The sequence below is a fragment of the Astatotilapia calliptera genome, chromosome 7 (assembly GCF_964374335.1).
Source record: "Astatotilapia calliptera chromosome 7, fAstCal68.1, whole genome shotgun sequence".
NCBI lineage: Eukaryota > Metazoa > Chordata > Actinopteri > Cichliformes > Cichlidae > Astatotilapia > Astatotilapia calliptera.
The window spans coordinates 11,558,865-11,584,436 of record NC_137428.1 but is presented as its reverse complement, the minus strand read 5'-3'; the positions used below and the strand labels follow the sequence as shown (position 1 = coordinate 11,584,436).

General features: G+C 41.6%; 1 protein-coding gene across 5 annotated transcripts; it reads left to right on the top strand.

Moving 5' to 3' along the window:
• Nucleotides 1-1,934: 1,934 nt before the first annotated feature.
• Nucleotides 1,935-24,013, top strand: ca5a (carbonic anhydrase Va). 5 transcript variants are annotated; one of them, XM_026172943.2, is made up of 8 exons: nt 1,935-1,953; nt 2,241-2,356; nt 6,885-7,082; nt 7,999-8,117; nt 20,228-20,323; nt 20,490-20,552; nt 21,905-22,063; nt 23,159-24,013. In XM_026172943.2, coding segments are annotated over exons 2-8 (807 nt in total). In that variant the 5' UTR covers nt 1,935-1,953; nt 2,241-2,355; the 3' UTR covers nt 23,330-24,013. The 5 variants fall into 5 exon arrangements, with proteins under 5 accessions (XP_026028728.1, XP_026028727.1, XP_026028729.1 ...); XM_026172942.2 differs by having other exon boundaries at nt 1,953-2,088; nt 2,193-2,356; XM_026172944.2 differs by lacking the exon at nt 1,935-1,953 and adding an exon at nt 1,968-2,088.
• Nucleotides 24,014-25,572: the final 1,559 nt, after the last annotated feature.

Genomic DNA, 25,572 nt, shown 5'->3' with positions numbered 1-25,572 from the left:
TGGCTTCATACAGACCCAAGTGAAGGAAACACTTGCAGGGATGTCCGGCACATATTCTGACATCATCAACTGAAACTTTGGCTGTGATAATATGAGATCCATAATTCTAATATGGATCTCACATTCTATTCTAATGGTGGTCAGAGGGCCCGGTGGCGCCAGGGTCCGGCAGCCTCGCCTCTGTCAATGCGCCCCAGGGTGGCTGTGACTACAATGTAGCTTGCCATCACCAGTGTGTGAATGTGTGTGTGAAGTAAAGCGCTATACAGATACAGGCCATTTATAGAAAAAAATGCAAACTGCCATTTGGAATAAAAGAAATTAAATAAACAGATTGTAGCTTTTTACCCTTCCCTCATTCCAGGATATGCGCTAAATACTCACAGTGTCTTTAAAGAATGAGATATGCATGAGCCAAATTCCTGTGATGCAAAACAGAGACTAGACTTTACTATAAACAGTTTTAAGAAAATGTAGCGTGATTAGGTTAAATGTCACTGTTTCCAGTAGAAAATTAAGATAAGAATATGAAAATGTAGGATAAAAAAGAAATACTAAATAATAATATGTGTTGCTTATATAGTATGATTTGTTGATAGGGATAAATTATTTTAAACTAGACTTTAAAGAGAACTATGGCTAACAAATAGAGAGATTGGACATTTATATGTGTACAGGAAGCCTAAAGGTTCACTGCTCCATGATTCAAGAGACAGAAAATAAAGTCAATAAAATGTACAAGTATTCTATATGAGCTGAAAGCTCAGACCTTACACTGCTCTAAATGCTCAGTTTCAAACATCTTTTTCCACTCTTGGCTCTGTATGATGTCAGTGAGAGGACATCTCTAATCCCCAATCACAGAGTTGTTGCAAGGAAAGCTCAAAACAACACCATTCAGGCACACTGATGTTCGTGCTGTGTGGTTTGGTGCATTTTAAGTGGGGTTTGTGTGCAGGAACCATGAATACAGTCGCAATCGCTGAGGTGGTGGCACGGAAGGTCCTTGTAAGCCTCATGGATGTGTAAACATAGCAGCTTCCCCTGTTAGTATTAACATTCACATGCGGAAACCTGTCTGCCCGCACTTGATCTTTGACCTTTTAGAAGTAAAACTTCATCACTTAATTTTATTCAATTAATCATGCATTAAATGGTTTTTTTTGGGGTTTTTTTTTTTTTTTTAATAACTGGTGCATTAATCCTTAAGTAATGACCTAAATCATGCTTGGTCAGTGACCTTTGACTTGACTCCCACCTCATGAATGTTTGTGCCAGGTTTGAACATATTCCCCCAAAGGTTATTATCTTAAAATGTTGAAATAATCACTCACAATTTAGGATAAAAACTCAAAATCTTAGATTTTAAATCCAAATGTTAAAATAATAACTCAAAATTTTTTTCTTATGGATGGAAAAAAGAAACATTTATCTATTTACAATTGGTGTCAGAAACAAGCCACCATACAAAACAGCGCAACTTAAAAATTCAAAGAGCTTCTTTGTTGATTGTTCTTGTTAATATAGACTTGATGTGTAGTTTAGTATAGTTTTACATTTATATAAATATAAATATTATAATATAAAACTTCATCAAACAACTACCCGATGAAGGTTTTTCGTACTGAAACGATAATAGCAGTAAGAAAGAAAGTGAATTATATTGAATTGTTTTGTGGATATAAAACTCGGAGGCTGAAAAAAATTACACTTTTCCAGAATCTTAAGAAACCAAAACAATAAATTTTCAAAGGGAAGCTCAAAGATATAAGTAATTTTATCCCAGAAAAATTTCCTCACGTAATGTTATTTACTCAAAGGGGGCTGTACTTCCTCTCGACGTCATCGTGCACGTTAACGCCCATCGAAGGACGTCGCTGATTGGTCCGCTCTACACCCCTCCCCAGCCGACCTCTCTAGCGCAAACGACAACCCTGTTATCGGTTATCGAAGGTGTGCGCCGAGAACAAGTGTGTTTAACCGTGTTGTTCTGGTGCTATTGCTTCACTGTAAAGCCTAGTAGAGTCTTGTTTGCTTTCTGCGGTCACAATTTGAATGTGTGTTGTTTCCCCCGACTTCAGAAAAACGGTAGGAGGGCACGGGAGGAGGAGGGAAGCCAGCCGATATATTGTTTTCGGCAGGCTAGCTAACTTTAGGAGAGTGTAAAAGCTAACGACTCGACTCGTTTGCAGGGAAGCAGGTAACTCGGTTAAAATTATGACTTTCTCGGCTCTGGTTAGACCTCTGGCTTCACAGATTCACCGACAGCTCGCCAGACAAGCCAGGAGTCACCGGATAACGCCTGTCAGAGGATGTAACCTGACTGCGTGCTCAAGCAAATATGTGCTGTCTCAGAGTGAGTACTTTTATTTATAAGGCATGTGTGGTAACGTTAGCTGGGCATCCTGCCTGCCAGCCGGCGGTCAGCTGGTCATTGTCACACAGATTATCTCTGCAGCCCTCACTGTGTGTGTGTGTGTGTGTGTGTGTGTGTGTGTGTGTGTGTGTGTGTGTGTGTGTGTGTGTGTGTGTGTGTGTGTGTGTGTGTGTGTGTGTGTGTGTGTGTGTGTGTGTGTGTGTGTGTCAGCTCGGCAGTGGTCGGCTTGTTTCATTCATTGCGGCTGACACACAGCATCGTTTGTTGGTCACTTTTGTTTTCATGCCACAGCAGCGCGGGGAGCTGTGCAAACCTGGAGCTGGACTTTGATCATCCCTGGATTTCGATCAGTCGCCTCTCTGGTGACTCGGCAGTGTTAGACTCCAGGTTTTCCAAACACCTATTGATAACCGCTGATCGGTGTGCCCCACACCGGGGCCCTTTGACGCCCTTTGACCTATATACCTTCTACTTGTATGCACTTTATGTCATACTAAAGAAATTTCGCCTTAATCGCCGTTTCCACTGTGCATATCCTTATTGAGAGCACATAAAAATTAAAAAAATTGTCACGTGTTACATTACAGTATGTACTTGTGCTCCTGGCAGATGTGTGACATGAAACATTCGCATGTTTCACAACTAATGAGTCACCACCTTTTATTTTCATGAGACCACAGACTTTCTGAACCACTCAAGCTTGTCTGAGCAGTTTTAATAATTTCACTAACACGCCCTGGTAATGTCAGTATTGCCTTGTTTGCTGTCTCCAGCCAAGTACAAGAGTCAACATTGAAAAATGCAGTATATTGGCGAAAGTAATTGCTCGATTGCCTTAACATGCATATAAACTTGAATGACATCTCATTATTAATTCATAAGGTTTAATATGATGTCAGCCCACCTTTGGAAGCTATAGCAGCTTAAACTCTTCTGGGTAGGCTTTCTACAATATTTAGAATTATTTATTGTAATTTCTGATGTTGGCCTGACTCGCAGTCTCCACTCTATTTTCTGTTTTGTATATATTTCTCCTGTTTGTTATTTATTTCAGCTGTCTTACTTTTTATAGTTAGTAGGTGACCTGTGCTATAGTCACAAATAAAAGGTTTTCTGGGCATTTACTAAGAGAGGCTATGAATCAGTATGGACATGAACATGCTTTATTTTTAAATTTGTCAAAATACTTAAAAGTATTAAATCTATCAAATTCACGTGAATGTACTTCTCATAGCTGTATGCCACCTTTTCTTATTTGACTGTGCAAAATTAAATTTGACATCTCAAAAATTTCTTTAAAAACATCGATCAAAATCTGACAGGAATATGAATAATTTCAGATTAATAGACATACCTACTTTAAAGCTGGGCCATCCTGAGGCCCTCCAAGGTATGGAGGCCTATCTCCCCTCACCACACTCCCTGCCAGTGGCTGATGCCCTCAGATGTCGGTGCATTGGTGGTTCTTGGTATCCAGGGCTGGGCGCTCGGGTTACCCAGTGGCTGCTTGTCAAGTCAAAACAACTTTATTTATCCCCAAGGGGCAATTAAGATAGATGACAGGGGTTGGTGCCCGTGGCTTGGTTGGGCCAGTTCAGGGGGGTGGGGGGCCCTCAGGCCTCTGGCCCCTGGACCTGGGTTTCTGTCCACTCTGGCGCAGTTGGCTGCTGTTATTTACTGTTAGCTAGATTATTGCGATGGTGTTGTGTTTATTATGTTGCTCTCCCCTTTGCTTGTTTTCTCTTCTGTTTTTTCTTCTCTCAACAGGTTTTTTTAAGTGCCCTTTCTCACTGTCCCTCTTCCCCTCTGTCTTTTTTCCCTCCCTCCTTCCTTCCTTCCTTCCTTCCTTCCTTCCTTCCTTCCTTCCTTCCTTCATTCTCCCAGTCATGTCTGTCCCATCTGTAACAACTGAAAATAAAATAAATGCATAATAATAATAATAATAATAATAATAAAGGTCAATCAAATGGACCAACATGGCAAGGCCATTATGTTCCACTTAGTAAAAAGGCAAAATAAAAAAAACTGGTGAAGTAATAAAAAGTGATAACAAGTTCTACTAGTAGCTTTAAAAATAGTCAAAGGGAAAAACCTATTAAAAGGTAAAGTTTTTACTATAATTTTGACTGACGTCCAGCTGAAGCTCAAGGATGTATATTAAAAAATGTGCCAGGTGTGCTACACTCTTACTTATTGTTTGTTTTACACAATTTTCTGTGTGGATTTTTTTTGTGGAAAGCTGTGGTTATTTGCCGAATCTCTTGAAGTGGAGTCTTTTGTTCCTAAAATAAAAATAAATCAGTCTCAGCTCCTCTCAGCTTTCTTATTGGAAGAAAAATAATGTTGTTGGTCAGACTTAAATGAGTAGTTGGCTGTTTGGGAGTAGAAAAACTGTCCATTCCAGCAAAGCTTTTATGTTCAACCATTGTAATAAACTAGAGTTTATATTTAACTTTTACCAGCTTGTTGTGTCCGTCTGTGTCTGTACAAAGCATTACCAAAAGACTGGGTTGTTTTGAACTCGTCAGTGGGATTTTTTTTCTTCTTTTTTGCTAGTTGCTTGGTCTTCAGTTTGATATCTGTGTAAAGACACATTCGCTCTTCGTACACTCTTAACAAAAGTAGCAGGGAGGCATACTGATATCTTGCCAGCTTCAGAACAATGGTGCACTCTGTTCCCTCAGTAGTGCCTGTTGGGTAAAATTTTCACCTCAGTGGGTTCAGATGGTTTACTCAGTCCAGACCTCAAGCCTGAACATAAAGAGATTCTACCTGCAAGCCTCAGCTCAGGGCACAAAGTTTTTCTCTGCAGAGGTTTGGAGTTACTGAGGTCTTTGGAGTATACAGAGAAAACAGTATTTTGTTACTGTTTTTGCTGAAACCATTCCTTCTTTCAGAACCATTATACATAGTAATCATTTAGTCGGCGAGGAGTCCATTTTATTTGACATTTATGTAATATATTACTCAGATCATTCGTTTCTAATTCTTTTTTAATTCCTTATTTGTAAGTTTAATTTGCCAGAACCTGTTAAAAACTTTCAGATTATTATTTTTACGAGCTCGCTTATATCAGAGATTGTTTGCTAATTAAGAAGAATGACTCCAAGCACACTCTTCTGTTTGGTAGCAGGAGTGACTGGAGCTCAGCTGTGATGGTCCCCCAGTGAGGTGCAATACACTAATTGGCTCAGAACATGTTATTAGGCTGGTTACTCAAGACTGTTGTGAAAGTCTTTGAAAAGATTCAGGTCCCTGTGTCCAGGATGTGTAGCGACACTATCATATCACAGTTACCAGTCTTGCACATTGGATGGTATGACTTTTTTTCCCCTGCATTTGTGAAGCTTTTATTATGATGCGTCTATGGGAAATGAAATGCGAGCTTGGCAGATTCGCTGATGTCTGCAAGGCAAGATATAAACATCTTGTCCTGTGCCAGGAAAACTCGAGCAATTGCTCGGTACCTCCACCCTGATTTAAATTAGGATAAATGATTTGTGATATGCTCCTGAAGTGAGTCCCTTTTATGGATTCAAGGCCATATAAACTCCACAGTTGATAATTGCAGTGCAAGAGCATGCATGGCTTTGGAAGCAGTTATTGTTCATGCAATAACTGAGACAGGCAGCCGACTCTCCTAGGAGGAGCCACTGAAATCCCATGAAGATGAAGGTCATGTCCCAGTCGGACCTGTTGAGCTTGGCTCTCAGTGGAAACCTTATGCTCTGGAGAGAATGAATGATAAGGAAAATAAAAGACTGAACTGCCTTTGTGCCCTATGAACTGCGCATGTTCTTTTTCTTGTTGATCTAGGTTCAGATAAATGAGTGAAATAGTCTTTTAAACTGTGTGTGTCCTTTTCTTTTTCTAAGGAAAAGACTTTTTAAAATAGTTTTGGATGTATTTCAATAGCAGAGGCACAACACCTAAATAGGGAGGCAGAGAGAATAAGCAGAGCTTTGAGTAATTAGAAGTCAGGTCTGTTGACAGATGTTGGACTGAGCGTGCAGTTTGACTGGCCAGAGGTCCTGGTCAGGTTCTCCTGCTGTGGAGGCGAGCTGAGGGCGTGCCAAGACATTCCGCGTGTCACTTTCTGTACAGCCGGCCCACTTCTCTCTTATTTAGTAATTTCCTTTAGGGAAAAAAAAGTAAGCGGACTAAAAGGAAGTGAGATTGCTTACTTGCTGACTTTTCAGTCAGTTCCTTTTAAGAGCTCGGGGAAGAAGGATTGTACCTGTCTTTCTAATACTGTCACCATTTGAATCTTCTTTTTATGAAGCATTTTTAATTATTATTATTTTTTAAATAATGGATTTTACAAAAATGCAGGAAGCAGCGGAGTGCAACATGAAAAGTAGGTTTAAGGGTTTTTTTGGGTAATCTTTTCTGCTGTTCCCTTTGTCAAGAATTTTTAACTCTGACTGGAAAACGATAATCTTCAATATCACTAACTTGTGTTTTGTTTTTTTTACATTTTCCTCTTCCTCCTTCTCATCTCCTTCAGTGCATCCCATGTGGCAGGGACCCCTCGTGGTACCAGGAGGGGATCGTCAGTCGCCAATTGATATTGTCGTACGCAAGAGCATCTTTGATTCAAAGCTGAAGCCTCTGGTTACCAAATACGACCCGCATACTTGCCAACAAATCTGGAACAACGGTTACTCGTTTCTGGTCGAGTACGATGACACTACAGACAAGTCCAGTAAGTACTCTTTTGTAATCTGCATGTATATATTTAGTTAAAATACTCCAAACAGTACACATTAAGTTATTCAGGTAATTACTCCCTAGAAACCTAGAAAGTAAGATTACAGTTTGTACCATGTAAGTTCCTCTTTGTTGCCTGCTCAGATGGCAGCAGGTCTGTAGCTTCCATTTAAATCGGGAAGAATTTAAGGGAAATCTCAGCTGTAGGAATGTATGTTTTGGTCTACACAAGGGGATTATCTTTTCCTGCACTCCCCCTTAAAGAGCACTCAATATGTAGGAAAATCCAGTAAGCAATACTGCTCTTAAAGGTGCCATGTGGGCTGTCATGTGACTTGTATGTTTGTGCTGACCCTTAAAAGTGCAACGTACCCTGTCCTTAAAGTGTCATTTTGGTATAATTACTGGGGTGTGCCAAAACACTAACTTTACTACCCATTAAGATTCTAAATATAAATCATGTTTTGGTGAGATTACAACAATACACTTTATAGGGTGTCACATGCTGCCAGTCTTTGTATTAAAAGCTTTAAAGCTTAGTCTGCGAGAACAATAACAGGTTTATAAACTTCACTTTGTGAAGAACTTTAGCCTTTATTTTTTTGACAACAGAAACCTTTATGCTGCTGTATTTGGAGAACGAGAGGCCTTGTCAGTGTACAGATACTGTGAGGACAATAAAACATTATTCTTTCATAGCCTCGTTCTCATTTTAATGTTTCCTGGATGTTTGATGTCAGTATTACTCCCTGAACAACCTGTTTCTGAACAGTCAGTCTTTGTCTGATAATTTCCACCCTTTGAAGGAGGAAACAAGTAATTAAAAATTCCTTGAAACATAAGCTATTTCCTCTGGACGAATCCATGTTTGATGCACTGATTTTTCATGTCCTTGAACTTTATGGTTGCAGCGCTACAAGGGGGCCCCATGGAAGACAAATTTAGGCTTTGCCAGTTCCACTTCCACTGGGGTGAGACCAACGCCTGGGGCTCAGAGCACACCGTGGACAAGAAGCTGTTCCCCGCTGAGGTACAGCAGTGCTGCCACCTCCATACACCAACACAAACACATGGAAAACATGGGGTCACGTAAATGTTCACAGCCATCATTTTTACCATGAATTTATCCAAGTCCCCTTCTGATGTGCACTAATTTTCACTAATGTTGTTTGATTATGTCGCTGGTCAATGTAAGAGCTCGTAACATTTATATATTACTTGGAAAGTATGCACAAGATTATGTGTTGTGGGATTTGTAATTTATGCTGACCATATACAAGTTGCAGTTACACAACTAAGACAGGCTCACCTGGAAACTCTTAAGGTTTTAATTTAAGAAGTTGAACATTAATATTTATATGCAATAATAATAATATGTCAAAATGCAGCTATTTTATGCACAGTTCCTTATTTTCTGGGTTTTAATTTTAATAGGATAAACTCGCACAACAATAACAGAAGTGCTTATTTTTCATGGACGTCACCAAAGACTGGCTTTCCTCCTTAGTGGTGTTTTGCTAACCTTCACTGTGGCTGCTTTTAGTGGTTGTTTGTGGGTCTTTCTGCTTTTAGTGATGTTCAGCTCCGTCTGGTTGACATCGGGGAAGAGACTGAGCCAGTGGAGATTATTCCACTTCTTTACCATTAAAACTTCAGCCTGAAAGGCATTGTTTTAGTTCTCTCTTATTAAAAGTCTGTTGCACATCTATTAGTGACTGACTGAATGGACTTCAGCATCAGTGCAGTAAATTCAGATGTTAGATGCTTTTTAATAAGATTGTTTTTTGTTTGTTTTGTTGTTGTTGTTGTTGTATTTTTTACAGATTTTGGATTTACAAGATTTTATTTTTTTAACAAAAGCCACAATATTAGCATCACCTGAGATCAAAACACCACCAAGTACATGAGCGTGTTCATACCTGTAACAGCAGTGTTCCCCTATGCACACACTCTGTTGGCGCTTAAAAAGCCCTGACCTTGCAGCAGCTGGATTAATGTAGCATGCTAAGTGCAGAAGCACTGCACACTGTATGCTATTGTTTAACGAGCCGCTGAATGGAAACTCACATAGGTATTACTTAAGAAGCAGGTAATTGAGAGAGAGGGGAGGGGGAGGGGGGGTAATTCGCTGTCAGTCATTTGCAATTACTTTCTGCATCACTGGATCTTTACATAACCCCTCACTGAACCCACTATTGTATTGATGCTTGCCTGAACTCAACTCAAGTAATATTACAACCCCAACTCCAAAAAGGTTGTAACGCTGTTTAAAATGTAACTAAAAACAGAATAGAGGGATTTTAAAATCTTATAAACCCCTACTTTATTCAATATAGAACATAGAGATGGACCGATCCGATATTACGTATCGGTATCGGTCCGATACTGACCTAAATTACTGGATCGGATATTGGAGAAAAATAAAAAATGTAATCCGATCCATTAAATATCACGAAAGCACCTCACAAAACTTGCAACACGCTGTAACTCACCTCAGAACGTTAGCACGTCGGAGCAGTATGCATCACGTGATAGAGCGGCTGTGGCATGCGGGACCTGTCGGTGGTCTGGATAGCATGTGGAGCTTCGCTAGCAACCCGGCATTTCATCTCCGACAAAGTTATCCCCGAGAGAAGTAAAGCAAGTGTGTAAGTCCATCTCTGAATGTTTGTAAAGCATTCCTGTGTTAAGCTTAACAAGCGACTGCCTCCTCTTGCTGCTACTTCAATCATGAAACTGCTTAATGATCAGCTGATCGGCTTTTCTGTCGGGACTCCATCTCTCTTCTTTGTTTTTGGCCCACTTTGCACCAGAAAGAGGAAACCAGCGGCTGAACAACAGCAGCACGTTTAAGCTTGATAAGCTGTTGTTAGAATGTATTTAATATTACTTTCTACTCGAGGATCCTTTTCTACGTAGCTGACAGCTGGTAACTGTGCAGGGGCGGATCAAAGTTTAGCCAGGGGGGGCGATAGGGCATTAACAGGGAAAAGGGGGACACAAAGTCATACTTTTCTTTCTTATTCTCATTTAAAATGTCTAGCTTTTAATAAATAATTGTCTGACACCCAAAGTTTTAATTTGATGTAAAATGAATAGAAGTCAATTACTGTATATAGTGACTATTAAGTCTAATATATATATACCCTAGTAAGCTATAGTACTTTTTCCTTTGGGAAGGTACCATCTGTGCAGTCTGCAATTTTGTTGAAGAAAGATGTTGAATCTATTTAATATTTCTTGAAAAATAATTGATTTCTGTGCATTTTCTTTCACACTGCATCAAATTAAGGTTGATTACGTCGATTAAGCATCATGAGGTGGAGGGTGGGGGGTGGTTCCCTATTTTTTATTTATTTATTTTTGTTGTTGCTGGGAGTTGGAACCCTATTAGTTAGGTTGCTTAATATTTACGCTAAGTACTCTTTAAAATACCAGAATAGGGAGGATGGTGTAGGTTTAAGTTTATTAGATTGATCAGTATTTCGGAACTATGAAATATTTTTTTTTGCATATAGGTATAACAGAATAGCTTTAGTGTAGTTGTTGTTTTAAACTTGAGTATGAACTTATAGAAAATGCAGCAAGATATTTAAAAAAAAAACAGTTTTGTTGATTAAAAAAGACTACCGTATTTTCACGACCATAAGACGCACTGTACTAAAAGGCGCAGTCTCAGTTATGTGTGCCATTACTGTATTTAACACACACATAAGGCGCACTGGATTATAGGGCGCATACAAGTACCGTATGCGTATTTAAAAATAAAGCGGGAGCAAACCTGAGTTCGGTACCTTACTCACATTTCTATTACCAGTAATCGTCATCATCAACAACACACAAGCATACAAGTATGCATATTTAAAAATAAAGCAGGAGCAAAACAAAGTTTGGTACTCACATTTTTATCATCAATCAAACCCATCGAAGTCCTCATCCTCTGTGTCTGAATTGAACAGCTGCGCTAAATCTCCATCAAACATGCCAGGTTCACTTTCTTCACTGTCAGAGTCACTTTCCGTGCCGTGCGGCTCCTTGGAAATGATGCCAGCTTTTGCGAAAGCTCGAACAACAGTGCCAGCAGACATGTTAGCCCAAGCATCTACAATCCATTGGCAAATTGTGTCGTAACTCGCTGCCTTCCACTCTTGGTGAAACTGTGGTCTACATCGGTCATCCATCGCTCCCAGGCCGCTCGCAGCCTTACTTTGAACGGGCAGTTCACACCGATGTCCAGCGGTTGGAGCTCCTTTGTCAGGCCTCCCGGAATGACAGCAAGCTCACAGTTCATTTGTTTCACTAGTTTTTTCACATCGGCTGTGAGATGGGCACGCATAGAGTCACAGATTAAGAGCGATGGTGATGCGTGGAAAAAACCACCTGGTCTCCTTACATACACCTCCCTCAGCCAGTCTTTCATCATTTCCTCATCCATCCAGCCCTTTTCATTTGCCTTAATGATGATTCCTGCTGGAAACTTCTCTTTAGGCAAAGTCTTTCGCTTAAAAATCACCATAGGCGGCAGTTTCTGTCCATTAGCATGGCAGCCAAGCACAACAGCAAAAGAAGACTTTTCATACCCCGTTGTGCGTATCGCTACCGTGCTGGTCCCCTTCTTCTCCACAGTGTGACTCACCGGGATGTCAAAAGTGAGCGGGACCTCGTCCATGTTAGTGATGTGGCTGGGCTGGATGTTTTTGTCGGTGATGCATTTGCTGCAGTAGGAGCGGAAGATGGCCAGCTTTTCCTTATAATCCGCTGGAAGTTGCTGCGCTACCGTAGTCCTGGTCCGGATGGAAAAATGGCACCGTTTCATAAAACGAAAGCACCAAGACGGACCTCCTTGGAAATGTTCAATGTTTAGGTATTAATGTTTCTCCCAAGCTTGCAGATCTAACTAAATTAAACCATATCCCACTTTTAAAGAAGGTAGAAGATGATCTGGCTAGATGGAAATGTCTACCCATATCACTCATGGGAAGGGTTGCCGCTATAAAAATGATGGTCTTACCAAAAATAAATTATTTATTCTCAATGATCCCAACTAAACCGCCACAAGATTGGTTCAGATCTCTAGATTCATGTATGTCCAAATTCCTTTGGAAAAATAAACCCCCACGTATAAGCTTAAAAACACTACAAAAGACCAAGGATAAAGGAGGACTAGAACTGCCTAACTTTCAGCACTACTTCTTAGCCAACAGGCTTCAGTTTATCTCAGGATGGCTAAAACATACCCTCTTAGAGGCTGATGTAGGCTAGATGTTGGCTAGATGTAGAACAAGCACTCTGCAATAATCTAGAGATCTCAGACCTACCATTTATCAGCTCAAACATCCAACTACATGAATGCTTTAAAAGCATCAACATCAGCTCTTCTCTGACAGCATGGTGGGAGTTTCTAAAATTGACGGTGTCTTCATTAATCCCATGCAAACGTACACCTATCTGGAACAACCCTGACATATTACAAAACAATAATATGATAAACTTTTCAGATTGGAGTGATAAAGGAATCAAATATTTAGAACATATACTAGAAGGAACAGAATTTATTTCATTTGACGGACTAGTTACACAATATGGGATCAACAAGAAAAGATTTTTAGAATATCAACAAATTAAATCCATAGTAAAAAAGAAATTTAAACCAGGTCAAGTTGAACTACAAACACCACCAAGTGTGGTTCAATTTCTTACTCTTAAACCCCCCAAATTACTATCCAAAATATACAGAATGCTTTCTAAAACAGATGAATCAATATCACTTCCTATTGCAAAATGGGAAGCGGATTTATCAGTTAACTTAGACCTAAACTTCTGGTCTCAGATTTGCTTAAAAACCTTTCATCTAATTAGAAATCCCAGTCTTCAATTAATTCAATACAAAATATTACATAGAGTGCACTATACAGGTCATCGGATGTTCAAGATGGGCTTTACGTCTACCAACAACTGCTCACACTGCCAAACCAATTCACCGGACAATTATATCCACGCTCTTTGGTTCTGTCCACCAGTTCAGAAGTTTTGGCGCGAGATATGTGAAGACTTATCGAAGTGTCTGAAATGTAACATTCCAACTTCCCCCTTAGTGTGTTTGTTGGGCAGCTTAGATAATGTCACTTCAGAAAAGAATATAGCCCATATGGTTTTCACTGCCCTATGCATAGCCAAGAAAACAGTCCTCATGAACTGGAAAAATAAAAATAATCTTAATTCTAACCAATATAGAAATTATCTATTAGATTACATTAGTCTTGATACAGCCTCTGCCACCACATCAGATCAATTGCTCTGGGCTCCTTTGATCAGCTCCATCACCTAGTGGGGGTGGGGGGTCATAGTTTGGTCCCGCCTTCACTGTTGTGATTGGTGTGGGGGTAGGGACAGGCTTAGGGCGTCGGGGGGTTCCCCGGAGGCATCTTCCTTGGGGGGCTCAACCCGGGGTAGTGGTCATGTTAGGGGCTCTGTTGGCTCTCCGGTGACTGTTTCCTCGTGGCTGCGTGCAGCGGGGCTAGGGGAGGGTCTGTGCTGACAGACGTGGGTTACTGACCTGGTAGCCTGGCTGGCCCTGGGTGGGTCCGGGATGGGCGTGAGGTTCTGGGGACGCTCCGTCTCTGGGCTGGGACCCGGACCGGGCCTCGGGGGCTTGGGTCCTGGTTGGTGTGTTGCCGGGGTTGTGGGCGGGTGGGTGCATGGGGGCCCAGCCCTGGAGCAGGGTGCCGCCGGTGCGTCGAGCCACCTGGGGGGCTCTTCAACTGGTGGGGGAGATTGTCACATCTTGCAGGAGCTTTCCTCTCCTCAGGAGCTCCCTCTGCAGGAGGGGGAGATACAGGAGAGGTGGAGGAAGATCTCAGCCTGGGTGTTTATTGTCTTATGTAGTCTGGAAGATGAGTGGATGGTGGGGTGGGTGCAGTTTTCTCTGTGGTGGGGTTGGGTGGACTGTCCCGGGCTCTGTGGGGCCGGGCGGCGCTGCTGCACTGGGCCCCGGTCTGGATGGGCCTGGGCCCCCTTTCCCTGGCGGGTCGCGGAGTATGGGGGTGCCTACTGGGGTCAGCGGGGGAGCTGGCCCCAGGGAGGGGTCACTTGCCCCTCCCTTCCTTCCCTCCCCATCTCCAGCTGCCTCCCTCTTCCCGCTCCACCACAACCACCCACACATGCAGGGCCTTGGAGTAGGGGTATGTCACCAGGGTGCAAAGGAGGCTACCCCCCCCTGTCCCCTTCTGGCTGCCTCTGCCTCAATTTTATCCCACAACTTAGACATTCACATTACTCACACTCTCATTACACATACATATAGGATCTTGGGGGTGGGCACGATACACGGAATCCAAAGTACCATCAGGGTGTACACCCCACCCCTGGCATCGTTGCCCACCTCTCAATTTTAAATACACGTAGACATTGAGGGCTAGCAGGAGGGACCATGCGCTTACCTGCTGCTCTCTGGCAGGTAGCTCCATGCCCTCCTGGGTTTTAAATGCACCTTAGAACACACATGCATCAACATTACAATGAGCGGGTGGAGGGAGGTTTGGAGTCTTCTCTCACCCCCGTTCTCTGCGACCTGCTGGAGCAGGGGGGCTAGGACTAGGAGGAGGAGTTGGCCGTCCGACTGCGGTCTGGAGTGTGGAGCCTTCCTGCTGCTGCGGAGTCGGGGCGGTCTGCCTCCCCCCACCGCAGGGAAAAGGGTAACACCACCTGGGTCTGGGTGCAGTTCCCCCCTCCAGGGGCGGGGGCACCTAGACCCGGTTTGTAGAGTACGCTTGGGGAGTGTGATCGTGTGTACAACGTCTCTTTATGTCTGTCTCCACGTTGGTTGAGTGTGGAGTAAGTGCATATGAGAGCATGAGGGTGGGAATGGATGTTTGTATCTATGTGTGCCTGTATGTCTGTGTCTATATGTCAGGTTGGGTGTCAGGCGCCACCTCTCTGGGGACATCTCAGGCCCTCCAAGGTTTGGAGGCCTATCTCCCCCTACCACCACTTCCCCTGCCGGTGGCAGACCCCCTCAGACATCGGTGCGTTGGTGGTTCTTTGTGTCCGGGGATGGGCGTCCAGGTACACACCGGCTCACTCCTTGGCGGCCGCTTATCGGGGCCTGGAGCCTGGGGCTCGCTCGGGCCACTTCGGAGGTGGGGTGCCCCCGGCCTCTCGGCCTGGGGTTCGGTCACTCAGGCGCAGCTGGCTGCCGGCGGAGCTCACGGGCGCGTCACTGCAACTCCCCCTGGCTTCTGCTCCGCGGCTGCTGAGTGAGCCCTCATCTGGGACTCTCCTCAGCTCTTTCCGGGACAGTGGCGCAGCTGCCCCTCTGTTGGTCTTCCTTGGTCTCTTGTGTTCTGGGGGCCTCTGGATGTCTGGAGTTTTGATCTCCTCCACACCTGCTTCATGCCCTGGAGGACGGGGCTGTGGCCCCCCCACACCCTCTAGCAGATTATTACATGAAGGAACCTTTTAAAAAAACAAAAAACAAGCGCGTCCATGCTCACAGGTGTACACACGGGTGATCACACCCACAAACTACACCCTTTTTGGCTCCTACCTCAAAGCACACTGTGTTCTGTTGATCTTATGTGCTGCACAATAATGTTTAACATTTAGTATTTACTGTCATATTCCCATATATCATTGTGATGTTGTTTATTCTATTACTCTTGTTCTCTTCTGCTTGCTTTCTTTTTTCTTTCTCAGCAGGTGATCCAGGTGATTGATATATGCTTTTTTTTTTTCTCTGCCCGTTCTGTTGGTTTTTGTCTTTTGCCCTTCTCCCCCGTCCCTCTTCTCAGCTGTTTCTCTTTCCCTCTTTCTTTCTCCCCTTCTTTCCCCCAGTCAAGTCTGTCCCGTATTCAGTAAGTGAAAATAAAATAAACAATAAAAGGTGAATCAAATGGAAAAAAAAAAAGAAATTAAAAAAAAAAAAAAAAAAGGAAATGTTCAATGTTCATCTCTTCAGCTAGTGAAACTGCTTTTAGCCGAATGGTGACCATCGAAACGCTTCTCCCGCTCGTTCTTTGCTTAAAAGTATAAGGCGCCTTGCGATAAGTGAAGCAAAGGCAATAGAATTCAAATAGCATTTTGGCAAAGTGATGTCTTGAGGTATCACCCCAAAGATAGCCGTTAGAGCAGAAGGATCATATTTAACGTTATACATCTCTGACAGAGTGCTAAATATAGACACCCAATAGTTATGAAGATTGGGGCATGTCCAAAAGGTATGAAGGAGCGAACCTGTTTCTGCTTTACATCTGTTACACAGAGGGTCAGCTCCTGGATAGAACTTGGCTAACTTTTCCTTGGAGATATGTAATCGGTGTAGGACCTTAAATTGAAGGAGCCCATGCCTGGCACATATCGAAGAAGAGTGTACCCTCCGGAGAAAAGATTGCCAGAGCTCATCTGTTATAGTCATCCCAAGGTCTTTCTCCCACTGTGCTTTAAGGATGAAGAGAGAAGGAGATTGAAGATCTAATAGTATAGCATAGATTTCTTTAATCGCCCCTCTCTTATGAACGTTTATATTAATAATTTTATCCAAAGAAGTTTCCTCAGGTAGTTCCGGAAATGAAGGAAATCGACTCTTTACAAAGTGATGAACTTGTAAATAGCGGAAAAAATTTTGCCGAGGAACATTAAACTGCTTCAGGAGCTGCGTGAATGAGGCAAAAATCCCATCTACAAAAAGGTCTTTGATATTTCTAAGGCCATTACTTTCCCATGTTTTAAAGGCAGAATCCATCATGGAGGGTGGGAACATATGATTTGAGCAGATAGGTGCTTTAATTGACATTAAGTGTAACCCCAACCTTTTCCTACATTGCACCCAGATTCTGAGCGAGTCATACAACAAAGGGTTACGTTTATAGGTGTATAGTTCTAATGGGAGAGCTGAACTCAACAAAGCTGATAGGCAAACTTTGCCACAATTGATTGACTCAATTTGGAGCCAAGCTGGAGTCTCTGTAGTAACATTACTCATCCAGTACAGCATATTACGAATATTTGCTGCCCAATAATAAGACTGAAAGTTTGGCAAGGCTAATCCACCCAGTGGCCTAGTCCTCTGCATGAAATCTTTACGAATTCGTGGACTTTTGCCATTCCAAATAAATGCAGAGATATGCTTATTCAGTGTTATAAAATACTTATTGGGTAAGTAGCATGGGATACATTGAAATAAATAAAGGAACTTGGGTAGTATGTTCATTTTGATAGAATTGATGCGGCCAGTTAATGACAGTGGTAAATTGTTCCATCTCTGAAGATCTGTCTCAGTATTTTTAAGCAGCGGGACAAAGTTTCTTTCATAAAGATCTTTGTGGGTAACCTTAACCCCCAGATAGGTCACATACCCTGATTTAACGTTAAATTGAAAATCTGAAAATGAAATCTTTCTGGCTATAGAGTTGACACAGAGAAGTTCACTTTTATGCAGATTTAACTTGTAACCTGAAATATTACCAAAACATTCAAAAATGGCAAGAGCACGGGGAAGAGAGCATAAAGGCTCTGACATATACAGCAGGAGGTCGTCAGCATATAAGGATATTTTGTGCTCCTTGTCACCTTTGAAGATGCCCTTAATGCAACTGTCAGCTCGCAGTTTAATTGCCAGTGGTTCAATTGATAATGCAAAAAGAAGAGGGGATAAGGGACAACCTTGTCTCGTACCACGGAGAAGTGGGAAATAAGAGAATAACGAATTTGTTCTAACACGTGCCATAGGTGAGGAGTAAGGTAACTGAATCCATGAAATGAAATTAGGGCCAAATCCAAATTTATGTAGAGTATAAAACAGATAATCCCACTCCACCCGGTCAAATGCCTTCTCAGCATCGAGTAATAAGGCAATTTCAGGGGTTGTAGTTGACTTGGTGTGTAATATGTTTAAAAACCTGCGCAGGTTGAAAAAACCATGCCTACCCTTCACAAAACCTGTCTCATCTGGAGAAATTAACAATGGTAGATATTTCTCTAGCCTGAGAGCAAGTGTTTTTGACAGTATTTTAAAATCTACATTTAAGAGTGATATAGGACGATATGATGTACACTCTAATGGATCCTTATTTGGCTTCAATAGGAGTGAGATGGTCGCTTGTCGAAGCGTTAGGGAAGACATTTTGAAACCAATGACTCAATGAACATGTCTCGTAATAAAGGTGATAAACTGTCTTTAAAGGTCTGGAAAATTTGTTCCTAAAGAGGAGAAGGACTATCCTGCCTGTTATCAGTCCTTGGTTCCAAAGCCTCCATCTCTGACGGCATGGGGGAGTCGTAAGTTATGATGTAGATTTCTCACAGAATCTGAAAAAAAAGCTGACCAGGTTTATTTGTAAGCGGCAAAATACTTTTTATAACTACAATGGATGCTCCTAAGGCTCTTACATTGACACCAACCTGTAAAATTCATGTTCCTTTAAACAAAATGCAATCACTCAGTTTAAATGTAAATGTATCCTTTCAGAGACAAGTGGAGTTGCTCATTAGAGGTACAGTTTATTTTCAGGTTGTTAGGCTGCTCATTCAGTGCATTCCTCTCAGTGTAGTACACAAGAATGTTATAACTAAAGCTCAACCCACATGTTTAATAGCTAATACAACACACACAAACAGAGAAACAGGCCTCCTCGCAGTGGCATGTGGCCAATAAGAAAAGATGCGACTAAGATGAAGTCTCTGACATTTTTTCCTGAGTAAAATAACGATTTTCAACTAAACCCTTGCAGGTTTTTCTTGGGTCTAAATTTAATTTTTTTTTTCCTGTTGTCATGCTCTGAGTTAGCAGTTGTCTGCACACCTGAGCGTCACGGTGGTCCTCTTAGTCTGAGCGTCTGTGGGTCTGTACCTCTGACACTTGTTAAAAGGTGGACAGTGGAACAGCTCATTTAAACTTCTGCAATAAAACTTTGGAAGATTCATGCCTACGACGTAATCTACTTTTACATGTTGTCAGTTATCTTGTGCTCATGTTTCTTTGTTATGTGGTGCTTCCCATGGGGGAAACAAATTTAAACCTGGGACTTTGTTCCCCTCCTGGGTCCTCATTCTTTGTTTGCTCAGTTTACTTTATTTTTTAACTTTTGGTGATGAACATATTTGTCCCACAGGTTTTTCCGTTTCATATGTTTCCTGACATTAATAGTTCCCACAACTACCTGACATTTGTTTGTCCTTACATTGAGGTGATAAATATTATGATTTTTTTTTCTTTTTTGATTGAAAAACTGTGAAAAACGTATCTGCAAATGCATCAGAGACATTGGCAGTACTGCACAGGCCCGTCACGATAGCTGCAGGACGTGTCGTTGTATTTCCAGGGGAAGTGCGTGTTGGGTTAGGGTAGGCCACATTGCAGGTTTTCAGAGGGTTTTGTGCTTACGATGTAACTAGAACGTAGATTTAACGGAAAAGTATTTAAAAAAAACATATTTGTAACAATTCCAACTGCCCATAGCTAAAACTGAGATTAGTCATGCAGGTATTTTATGCTTACTATTTGTAATCTTACATGTAATATCCTTCAGTATAAGTCAGTTTTTAGTTCTTAAGGTTAACAGAGAGGAGTAATGGAAAAAACAACAGTGTGCTGTTGAAACAGCGCAAATATTGCCTTAGTTTGTGGTCCTTTTATATGTACTCATGTACCCTGTTCGAATTGTTTGTTCTTCAAATGTTTAAGCGTTGTGCAAAACTGGTTACATTGTTTAAGCCATACAACTGTGGTTCTTTCATCCAGCTGTGTTTCTCTAATTCTTTTTATATCGCCAAATTCGGACTCAAACCTCAAAGTGTGTGTTTGTCTGTCAGCATCTGAGTTTACAGACTCGTACATTTGTCCTGTATATAGAACATCTATTTTCATGTTGTTCCGTTACATTCACGCACACTTATGTAAGAAGCTCCACTCCAGTGACTGTGTGCGTGTGCGCGCGCAGAGCATCAAGTTGCAGTTATGAGTCACAGCTTCATGGGATCTTTGTGTCATATTTTAATACAATTAATAAAGATGTAATTTTTACACTAAGTCAAATAAAAATATAAGAAGGAAGGAAGGATTTAACAGGAAAACAAAGATTATAGCTGTTACAGTTTGGGTCACATACAGACAAACTCATGTCTTTGCTTTGTGTGCCGCTTTAGCTCCACTTGGTCCACTGGAACTCTGACAAGTACAGTCTGTTTGAGGAGGCAGTGATGGAGGATAACGGGCTGGCGGTTATTGGAGTTTTTCTGAAGGTACATCACACACTGTCTTTCAAGTCCTTAAACAATGACCAAAATCATATGTTTTGGGTTACTTTTGATTTGCGTTCAGCAGTGTGTTTATGTGAGAGAATGGTAACAGCCGTCCAGCTGATTTGTGAGTGACGATAATCCAGATTATGGTCTAATCTTTGCATAGGTGGGAAAGAGACACGAGGGGCTGCAGAAACTGGTGGACGCTCTGCCTGCAATCAGACACAAGGTTAGTCACACACACATATGTGTGTATACCTGCTGTGTTTTTTCTCTGCTTTAATGAGAAAGTGTATTTACCTTTGACAAAGAGCATCACAGACCAACAATTCTGTACCTGTCAGTTTATAGGGAGGTGGTGCCCTCTAGTGGTTCAGGCTTTCTTTCACACAGAGAATTTCATTTTTTTTTTTCACCAAGTAGTCAAAAGAACTGAAGTCAAACTGAATCAGTAGCTGTGTATTCACTGCATCCAAGGACCTGAAGATGAGGTAAATTACACTAGCTCTGTGCATTAATAAATGTAGCATATGTAGGCAGCTCGCTATATGAAAAGAATGCAGGCAAGAAACAACAGGGAGGAAGCAAAAGAGCTTAGTGCTTTTAACCTTGGATTGATTATTGGTGCAGAAATTATTGATTATTGGTGAGATGCTTTTTCTGGTCTGCTTTTTTTCCACGAACAACAGTCTAGTTCAGAGAGTGTAGCAGAAAATTACAAACACTCAATAAACTACAGTTCTGTGGTTGGAAAGCTGTAGAGGGTGGCGTGCAAAAGCGGGCGGTTGCATCAGCACTCTGTACTCTATTAACTTAGAACAGGAAAGCAAGACTATATTGGGCACACATTTACCACACCTAGACAGTTTTCATCTTGAAACGACGACAGACTGTCCTGACAGATCATGATTTCTGCTCCCACATCAGATTGTCAAGTCAGAATTTGGTGATAATGAGACGAATCCGTGGTCCACAATGCGTGGTGTTAACAGTTCAAGCTGCTAATGGTGGTGGTGGTGTGATATAGTTTTTCCCTTGATTTTAACATGTTGATCTGTCATTATAGACCTGTCCTGAGATATGATTATATTTCCTTTACACTGTTGCTTGTAGTTTTTGAAGGTGACTCACTGCAGATTGTATTTTCCCCTTGTTTTTTATCACTACTAATTCACAGCTTATCACTAATAAGGTCTGATATGAATGTTGGTTCAACAATATAATAAGAAGTGTGTGCTAAATAACAGATGTTGTGTAACACATACCAAACAAATTTTAAATATATTTATATTATAGTCAACATTTAATGATTTTAAATATTTTACAATTTTCCACAGAGTGCATCCAGTCTGCTGTTGTGTATTTTCTGTAATATACTTGTACTGTTACACTTGCGGATGCTAATATCAACACGGCTGTGAGTGGAAGCTGTGAACTTGAGACGTACGCAGAAAAATGTTGACTCACAGGGAGAGGAGCTAAAACGGCTTGTTTCAGGCAGAACTAAGGATCAGTTTGAAGTGTGAATCATGCAAAGTCCACAAGCTTTAACTGAATATTTGTTTCTTTGGTCTTCTGCAGAACAGTGTAGTAGAGTTTAACCGGTTCGACCCCGGCTGTCTGTTGCCCACCAACACAGATGACTACTGGACGTACCACGGCTCTCTGACCACGCCTCCTCTGACAGAGTCTGTTACCTGGATGATTATGAAACAGCACATAGAAGTCAGCCATGAGCAGGTAAGAACGATGTTTTTAAGAATCACAACACAAAAAAGTAAAGAATGTTAAAAATGGGTCGACGTTTCATGTGCAGTGTGATTGGTGGTGTCTGTTTTCTTTTTTTCAATCCTTCTTCCTCTGTTAAACCTTCCTCTGTTAAAATCCTAAGATGTTAAAAGGTTTAACATCTTAGGATGTGGTCCATCCTAAGACCAAATACAGACAAATAAGGGCAGAGATGTAAATGAACACTGTATTAACACATGTTTGAGTGGGTGGGGATCAAAATTGAGGATAAACACTGTTCCAAATGTGTAGAACTGGTTGCTAACGTGCTATCCATGACTACTATTAACCCTTTTCCACTAGTACCTACTCAGCCAACTCAACATGGCTCAGTTTGGGATGTTTGGCATTACAATAGAGTCTGAGGTTGTTATAACAACATTGTGGCCAAACGTCCTGTCATTTGTATGCAACACTAACACCACAACAGTGGAGGACGTTGAGGCAATGGCATACCTGCTGCCAAAGTAGTGCTTCTTTGTGTAGCTGTTTCCCTCGTTGCCAGGTTTTTGATTTTTGTGAGTGAGATGCTCTAATGATTCATGATGCCACTGACTAGCCAATCGGTGGCATGCAGTCTCTTGATGTCACATTTTCAGATCATCTCAGATCGATTGGAATTCCAGCCGAGCAGGTACTAAAAAAGTACATACCACCTAATGGGAAACCCTAAAAACTAAGATAAGTCAAGCTGACCCGAGCAGGTACTAGTGGAAAATGGCTGTATGAGAGTTATTGCTGCCCCATGGTGGGCACGAATCACTGGTGCAACTTTAAGTTGAGTTGCACACCAACCTTTGGATATGTGCTGTTGTGTTTTGGGAACAACTGTTCTTTCAAGGTAACTTTCAGTAGTGGTTTCCGATGACAGTTGAGGTTTATGTGAAGGTGTGTTTATTTTCACCCACACCAATAAAAACCAGCACAGCAACATTTCAGCTTCAGGATTCCCAGTTCATTGAAATTACCCAGAAACTAAAGATATTATCTTTTGAAGAAGTTTGATATAAATCTCTGCTGTCTACCGCTGACTCTCTTGCCCTATAGTTGGCTGTCTTCCGGAGCCTTCTTTTCACCTCAGCCGAGGAGGATATGCAGAAGAGCATGGTGAACAACTTCCGTGTGCAGCAGCCTCTCCGGGGCCGTGCCGTCCGCTCCTCCTTCAATCCCTTCCTGAAGGAGGCGCCATCCACTGAAGGCGACAAGCACAACCACTGATGCTGCTAGACCCTTTTGTCTTCTCTTAGAGTAACTCACACAGTGACCACTGTCCACACTTCTGTTGTTTTCCTTTCTTCATGCTGTCAGAACATGTTGTTGCTCATCAACATCTGATGCTGGAAGCAGGTTTTTAGAGTGTAGCACAATGTAGGGGGGATGTAAGCAAACTGTTTCTGATTGGTTGCGGTTTTTATTTTCTTTTACAATTTGGTTTGACTGTTGCAGACCAAAAGCCAATAAGGGATGCTTGCTGTGGGGAAAAAGAATATTGATAAGAATGGTATTTATTCTATATTTACAGTCTTTTCAGTTACTGTATGTAAAGTTTGTAGCTACAGCTGTGTGTAGGGAGTCACACCGAGCTGCAGGTACAAACTTCATGGTCACAGCTACAGCAGAGAGTGCTCTGATCTCCTCGCTGTGATGTTTTTATCCTTATAAGGAGGCAGGAGCTACTGTAAGTTTACAACACAATGCCCTGGAGATTTTACCAAACCGTCAGGGGGAACGTGCCTCCCCAGTAAAATACTCAACATATCTAAAATCATCAGTGTTTTACCACTTGTACCACAATGTCACTTTTTTCATTCTTAAAGTTGTAAGATTTACTGTTTTGTTTTTTTCCATCTACACACTTTAAACCTTTAGTGTCGTAGCCTATAAAGAGTTATTTATATATTATACTTTATACATCTTTGTTTTATTCGGACATCCTATAATTTAAAGAGTCTGAAAGCTGACTCTAAGCTTTGGTTCTTCTACATAGAACCTGTGTAATACGCACAATCATGCCTGGTTACTATAGCACATACACGCATCCTGATTGACCCAGAGTGCATGTACCTGTGTCACACTGGTGCACCCAGTTACTCTGGCTCACAGTGATCTCCATTAGACACTATAACCGCCGTGCCTTTAAATGTTCTCTGTGTGGCTCACTGCTTTTGGCAGCTTCACCCTCACCCCTCTCAGGATGGAAAGTATCTGTTCCCCCAAGATATAGCTCGGGTACAGTGGTTGGTGGTCACTCTCAGAAATGGTGGAGGCTCAGCTGCTATTTACTGCGATGCTCACCTCTTACTTCCCAGACAGGTGTACTAAGAAGTGAAGAGTCAGTTTTCAGTGTTACAAAGGAAGCTCTGTTTGTGCTCTATACCTACTTATGGTGAACTCGTAACCTGGTCTGCAGCAGAGTCAGTTATCAGTTCAGCTCATTTTGGCTTGGCCAAAAACTAAACTGATTCCACTGATCTCTCTTCATTACAGTATGGGACGGCATCAGACCTGCATGCACAGGTGTAAAGCTTTAAAGTTGCAGCTGTCATGGTAACCTAAAGATGTATTTGCATATAAAATCCCAGAATTAACAGTTTTCTTCAGCATTGAGCTTATGACTTATTGGTAACATCACTGTTGGTTTTATTGACCTCTGAATAAAGCAGGCCAGCAGTCTGGATTAACCACAGTTTGAGGCTTTGTTGAACCAGCCAACACAAAGAAAGCCTGACTATGTTGAACTTGCTTCATAGTACACCTGTCTGGTAATTTGAATGAATCGAGTTGTAATTGGGAGGAAGCTGCTGTCTTTATTAGTCTCTGTGGTGCAGTTGTTGTGTTTTAACAGAAGATTAATCGCACTAATGTGATAGAACAAATCAGTCTGCTGTTTTTGGATTGGAAGGGGTTTAAAGTTACAGTTATATTTAGCATAAAATGTAATGTAGAATCCACATCATCATTATTATTATTATTATTATTACGATTGATGTTTTAAAGCTAAAGACCTTTTGCAGGATGTACTTGGATAGGTCACAGGAGGATAAATTACCTCTAATGTTGCAGCATGTTTTTATTTTTATATACAAGGATTCCACTATTTGAGTTTCACCTGTAACCTATCCAGAGGGGACCTATTATGCTTGTTTCCATCGACATATTTTTATTCTTGGTCTCTACTTGAGTAGCTTTGGTTAATTCATGGTTCAGGATGAATTTCTTTCTTCTGATTGGCTGCTGTTCATAAACAACAGGTGGGTGGGGATTCTGCACTCACAGAGAGCTGTGTGCCAGAGTGCTTTGTCACCTGTGACATTGTACAGGCAAAAATATCTGCCATTTAGAGCAGCGATAAGCCTGTTTTTTGTCTCACAGTGCACCATTTAAAACTGAATATGAAGATTCATCATTTTAGCATAATTATATGACAGAATATGAAGAAAAAAAGCATAGTAGTTTCCCTT